Below are 7,041 nucleotides of genomic sequence, written 5' to 3' on the forward strand. Positions count from 1 at the left end.
TTTTATATATATAATAATATAACATGTCATAGATTTATCAATTCCATCACCTAATTACGTTTCGTATAAACATGATCTTAAATTTTATTACCTAACGATGACCTCATTATGGAATACCCGGATGTTCTGACAAACGATTCACGTGGAGGCGTGGCAAAAAATACACGTGATAATTTGGCGGGAAGTTATATTGTTTTAAAAATGCAATATGATGAATAAAATCAGCGTTCCACAATTTTTAAAATACCGATATATCTTCGAAAAAATAGTTGGAGTTACTGAACAAAACAATGAGAAACGTATGGGCAGTTTGACCTTTTTGTGGAAACACGTTCCGTGATTGGACGCCTGGAAAGTGGAAATAATTAGAATCTACTTATCTACTAGCTAGTATCATAAATTAATTATTTTCACTTTCAGTGGCATTGCACTGTGAGCGATGCTGCAATTCGTTCGTTCTATTCGTCGGCCTGTGCAATGGCAAATTGATGTAAACTTCAAGTCATATCTCAAAAAAATGTTTCGAAATTTATAGTTAACTAGTTAGGCCTACAATTAAAATTTAGTACAATTGCTGGCAGCAGTAGGAAAAAACAAGTAGTAGTATCACGCCTACTAAAAACAGAAAAGACTCAACTGTAAAATAAAATAAAATGAATTTTAGTTGGAATAGGAATCAACAACTTTAATAAACCTGCATGAGGGGCTTCTAATAATGGGCCATTACTTTCAGACATTAATTCGAATCAAAAATGACGGTTAATTGGGAGTTATTGCCCTTTGGGACTTCCGACTTTACTGGTCCTGGGTTACAGTAAACAATCCCCTCGTTTGCGAAGCTGTAGTTATTGATCTTTCTAAAATTAACTGGCAAATAATCTAAACATGCCTGTAAAGAAGGGATCGAAGAAAAAGTATATAATTTTCTAATTTAATTTATTGCAAGAAAATGTGTTTTGTATCCGTAGGATTTTGTTTTCAACTTTTTTTTAAGGAGACTGAGAGGGCTTAAAATACTATAGTATAAGTGTAACTTATAAGGCTATAGATAGGCATCATTAAAATTAATGATTAAGAAAAAATTGTGAATGCAGAATATAATTAATGTTACATAATACCAGATGGCAGATATATCATATTTAGAATAAATGGAAACACTGACCTAACTAGAATAAAGAAAGCCTTATAATATTATAAGCTACATCATTACATGCCTAGTAACCTAGTTTTTGCGAGGAATACTGATAGGCAATTTGTCTCAGGTTTGACAAACTGATGGCTAATTTGATTATCCTCGATGTACAAGTAACTGTAGACAAACAATTAAATCATGTCAGATGGAATAGTATTTTTTAATCGACTAGAAAATTCTCTAAAATGTTAATGCCATATACCCTTTTGTCGATTATTATTGCAAATTGAAATTTCATTTTTTAACAACCCCTGACGAGATGCAGCACATTGATAATAACTTTTTAAGGTACCGGTATTTTATTTAGAGTTCAATAAATTTCTTAATAGAGTCTGTCATGTAATAATAATTATTCCAGGAAATCTGGAAAGAAGAAACGACTGAAGTCAGCTCCAGCAGAAAAAGAAGATGTAAAAGCTGAAAATATGGAGCCTGGATCACTTATCTCTGGAACTCAAACGGACCCACTTTTAGCATCAAATGGAAAAAAATCTAAGAAAAAGAAAGGAAAGAAGAAAAAATTGACCAAAGCGGAAAAAGCTCTGGTTAGTATTTTCTGTCTGTTTGTGTTTTCCTGAGTATATGATGTCTTGTCCGTGTATTTGTTTTTGTGTAAATCTTGTGTGGTGCAGTCCCCCTGCACTTACTATTAGTATATCTAATATTATGGTACACTCCTATTACTTGTAGAATATCGCGTGTTCAATCCCTGCATTGGCCATGGTTTCCCCTTGTCAGTGGTGTAGGACAGAGGGCCTGACAAGGACAGCTGTCTAGTCATTCAGATAGGACAAAAAACTGAGGTCTTGTGTATACATTGGCATGCACGTAAAAGAGCCCTTGGCAGTTTGAATTCGATATAAGAGTAGGCCATAGTGTCTAATTAATAATTTATATAACAATTCAGGCCTAAAGAAATACCTGCAATAGGCAGGTTTACCTCTTGCATAATGCCTGTTTGTGTTTGATTTAGGTCATCTATAATCTGATTTCAGGAAAAACTGGAGAAAGCTACGCAAAAAATAAAAGATGATGAAGAATCTTTTTATCATTTAGTAGATAGGATGGATCAGTGGTTACGATCGATAGCACCAAGAGCTATTAAATTATTTAAAATGATAGATACTAGCGGTGATGGTATTCTGTCTTATGATGAGTTTAAGTCAGGTAAGAGTTTATAGATTAATTTTAAGGCATCATTTTCCATATTTCAAGGATAGGTGGTCAAGTTTCGATTCCTCGGACAAGGAGTAGGGTTGCCTGTCCAACCTCAGGGGTTTTCTCCAGGTCCTCCGGTTTCCTCCCACTGCTAAAGACCCCTACATGCAAGCAAATTATGGAAATAAAATTGAACCATATGTTAGTCCCAAAATGATCTAGTTCGTGTCGAGTGGACGTTAAACCCTCCCTCCCCCTCTCTCTCTCTCTCTCTCTCCCTCTCTCTCTTAAGCCCTAATTAAAGGAATCAATATGACCTAAAATGTAATGACTTTTAATTTGATTACTGTAAAAAGATTAATTTCCTAATGATTTTTTTTGTCTCTAAAAGGAATGTTTGATTTAAATGTCCCTCTGAATAGGACTGAACTTCACTTAATGGCTAGATTACTGGATACTGATGACAATGGAGATATAGATTACACAGAATTCTCTAAAGGAATTACATATGTCAAGTATGCTGGACTTTTATTTTATTCTAGTTTATTTATTTTATTCAGTATAAAGTAGTTCAACAACAAAAATGTAAAATAGCTCTCATTTATTCGGGGGGTTGGATGGCCGAATGGTTTGCACGTGTGTGCTGTATCATAAGGTCTGTCATTGAGTCAACTGGCGTGGTTTCGATTCCCCGGTTGTACATGACAAGGAGTAGTGTCGCCTGTCCAACCTCGTGGGTTTTCTCCGGGTCCTCCGGTTTCCTCTCACTGCTAAAGACCTCTACGCGCAAGCAAATTATTGAAATAAAGTTGAACCGTGTGTTAGTCCGGAAATGACCTAGTTTGTGTTGAGTGGATGTAAACCCCATTTCTCTCTCTCTCTCTCGCTCTCATTTATTCAAGGTCCATCAGAGGTCATACTAGCGGCTTTTGACTCTATTACGTGACACGTCAGACATTTGATTAACCAATCGGCATTGATGTTTCTACTGGGTTACTCATATTTCTGTGCACTGTAACTAGCTGTAACAGACCGTTTCATTGGCTAATCCCTCACATCATCCAGAACGCAGGTTATATAACAACTCTTCCAGATCCTAGTGTAGTAAAGACAAGTAAAACAAAATTTTGAACTATAAAAAACAAAACGAAATAGGATTTGTGTTTTAATCAGATTGTATTTCAAATGAATGTGACATGAATTTCTGATAATTAATTTATGGAATGTTATTCTTGATCAGTATTTAGGGCGTTAAACCCCATTGTATTCTATATAAATTCTCTTGTACCATATTTCAGACCTGTGGATGAGACCTATTCTGATACTGACATCAGCCATAAAACTAGTTTAATATTATCAGAAAGAAAACCAGTGCCATGTTCCTGTTGTAAAATGGGGGTTTGGCAGCCATACAGAGAAAAAAATCCAAGGTATACTAATTTAGCTAATATTACAAGGCCTTTTTACTGAACACTAAGTGGTCACTGTGGTCAGGCGACCGGGCACTGTCTTTATGGTGCAGGACAAAGGGCCTGACAAGGACGGTGTCTAGGCTTTCGGATGGGACAAAAATTGGAGGTCTTGTGTACACATTGGTGTGCATTTAAAAGAACACATGACAGTTGGAATTCAATATAAGAGTAGCGCCACTGTCTGGGCAAAATGTCCCTCATAGCACACTGCCCGTCATTGATCCGGTAAAATTTATAATGTATTAAAGAGTGGTTGGATGGACGAATGGTTAGCGTGTGCGCGCTGCTTTATAAGGTCTGTCATTGAGTCAACTGGCATGGTTTATTCCCCGGTTATACGTGACAAGGAGTAGGGTCACCTGTCCAACCTCGTGGGTTTTCTCCGGGTCTATCTAATGTATTAATATTTACTGTTTTTATTTATTTGTAGGTACCTGTCAATAGAACTGAGACTAGTTACGTTTGATGGTTATAAAGATCATCTTGGACATTTCTCTGTTCTCGTTCATTCTCATCTGTCTATTTATGGTCTTATTGAGATTATTATCAATCAAACCAGCGTCTTATCAACGAAATTAGCCATTTTCTCCGATAAATCCCGCAGTCTTGAAGCATTACTACCCGTCGAATCAACGCTTGAAGATTGTGGATATTTTGGCAGCAGCAGAGAAAATCCGCAAGAGATAACGCTTTACTATGATTATACAGTGGAATTTGTTAATTGTCCCCTGTTAATGTGTGATCATTACTTTGGTCAAAAACTTGAAGTTTAAAGATACATTATGGAAGATTAGATAAAGAGCTGGCAGTTTTCACTATAATAGTTAAAAACTAGATAATGTTGAGGTGTTTCAATTAAAGATACATTATGGGAGATTAGATTAAGAGCTGGCAGTTCTCACTATAATAGTTAAAAAACTAGATAATGTAAAGGGAATATGTTGAAAATTTAAGTCAAATTGCTTTACTCCCAGCCGAGAAAACCTTATTTGAAAATCTTTTTAGGCTTGATGGTCATTGTTGGCACTGTCACAATAATCGACAAAGTCTTGATTATCCATTTTTGTGTTTAATCATCAAAGGACATTGAACAGCAGAGCGGATTCAAATTTAATGAAAATCGGACACATAAGATGGCATCGTGAGTTGATTATGGTCTTTTCATGTTAATAAATGTCTAATTAATAGTTTATTTAACATTTCAGGCCTAAAGAAAGACCTTTAATGCTAGGTTCCCACTGTCGTGCATGCGTTATGATAGGCCAGGATCTGGTACATGCAGATACGTTTCGATACGATCAACACGATATGTGATAAGACCTGATATATTGACGATTACTCCACCTAAAAAAGCACGATTTCAATCGCAGCACGAATCGTGATAGTGGGAACCTCGCACAACCTGTTCAACCATCTGACCGAATTCTGACCTGTCAACCTAGTAATAGATTACATCCTTAGTCAATATGGCAAGGTTGGATGGCCGAATGGTTACCACATGCACGCTGTATCACAAGGTCTGTCATTGAGTCAACTGGCGTGGTTTCGATTCCCCGGTTGTACGTGACAAGGAGTAAGGTCGTCTGTCCAACCTCATGAATTTTCTTCAGATCCTCCGGTTTCCTCCCACTGCTCACGCAAGCAAATTATTGATTTAAAATTGAATGTGTTAGTACGAAATGACCTAGTTTGTGTTAAGTGGACGTTAAACCCAATTTCTCTGTCTCTATCTCCCTTGGGGGGTTGGGTGGCCGAATGGTTAGCACGTGCGCGCTGCGCTGTATCATACAGTCTGTCATTGAGTCAACTGGCAGGGTTTATATTCCCAGGTTGTACGTGACAAGGAGTAGGGTCGTCTGTCCAACCTCGTGGGTTTTCTCCGGGTCCACCGGTTTCCTCCCACTGCTAAAGACCCCTACTCGCAAGCGAATTATTGAAATAAAATTGAACCATGTGTTAGTACCGAAATGACCTGGTTTGTGTCGAGTGGATCGATGTTAAACCCTATTTCTCTCTCTCTCTCTCTCTCCCTTAGTCAATACGCAAAGCATTATCTGCGAGTTTTCACAGCGTGGTTTACTGGTCAGTACATGTATCTGAAAAATTCCTAATAAAGATTACCCCCAGACCCTATTCTTCTCTGTGTCATTGACAGCAAGGGGATAACCAGCTCACATCATCACCAGACATATTTATATATAGGAATATTTTTAGCCAGTAATTTATTGTCATTGTTATTAATTGTTAATATTTTTGCTGTGATAATTATTTATTTAATGTTTATGTATGTATACATATTACAGTGTGTTGTATATGTATATATATATATTTTAATATTAGATTATTATAATTGTTAATATTTATACATGTTACAGTGATTTATTTAACATTTGTGTATTTATACATGTTGCAGTGATATATTTAACGTTTATGTATTTATACATGTTGCCGTGTATTGTTATATATATATACATATTAAATTATTATAATTCATAGAAAGAAAGCATAATTTAATAGTGCCTTAACTTTTATAGTTTTTTTTTTATATACCATATAATAATATAAGATAATGCCATATAAGTAGTGAACTATTTTTATATCTATCTATATTTTGATGATATATTATGTTTACTTGTATTTTAAGATCAAATAAAAAAAAAGTAAAAATCACTGTTTAAATTTTTGTGATATTTTGTTAAATTTTTGGGAGGGGGGGGGGGGTTAAAGGGAATTTAATGGCCGCGGTGACAGAGGGTCGATTCTTTGATAAAAATTAAAAAAAAGGTTAAAATATTTATTTGGTGTGACCATGTGCCTGTTTATACGACCTTAAATATTAGACTGGTTTGCAAGCATGTCAGTCTGATTCATGCTCTATATTCGTATTATGCTAGGCTATAGATGGTAAAAAATATGAAATTCTTTTCGTATTATTTTTCTAGCAGAAATTCAAACATTCATGATTTTGCCCAGAATAAAGTATATATATTCATTTTTCATTATTCGGTATATATATAGGCCCTATCTATTTTTAAACTGTAATTATGTAGCAATAATGGCAAGCTCTTTATCAAAATAATACATAGGCCTACTGTCATATAGTAGGCCTAATAATTATACCATATGCGTTGTAAGGTGTGAGAGAGCATACACTCCAGTGAAAGAGGTCAGTTAACTTGTGGTTGTCACAATGTCATTGTGAGAGGACATAACATTGTG

The 7,041-nt window shown here is 35.6% G+C and overlaps 1 protein-coding gene across 1 annotated transcript; it reads left to right on the top strand.

Moving 5' to 3' along the window:
• The first annotated feature begins 798 nt into the window (after nt 1–798).
• Nucleotides 799–6,339, top strand: LOC126815941 (uncharacterized). Its single transcript, XM_050542064.2, has 6 exons — nt 799–914; nt 1,551–1,737; nt 2,188–2,359; nt 2,742–2,865; nt 3,649–3,780; nt 4,253–6,339. The coding sequence occupies exons 1-6, from the start codon at nt 886–888 to the stop codon at nt 4,593–4,595; spliced, it is 987 nt and encodes a 328-aa protein (XP_050398021.1). The 5' UTR covers nt 799–885; the 3' UTR covers nt 4,596–6,339.
• Nucleotides 6,340–7,041: the final 702 nt, after the last annotated feature.

Source organism: Patella vulgata, chromosome 3, assembly GCF_932274485.2.
Source record: "Patella vulgata chromosome 3, xgPatVulg1.2, whole genome shotgun sequence".
Taxonomy (NCBI): domain Eukaryota; kingdom Metazoa; phylum Mollusca; class Gastropoda; family Patellidae; genus Patella; species Patella vulgata.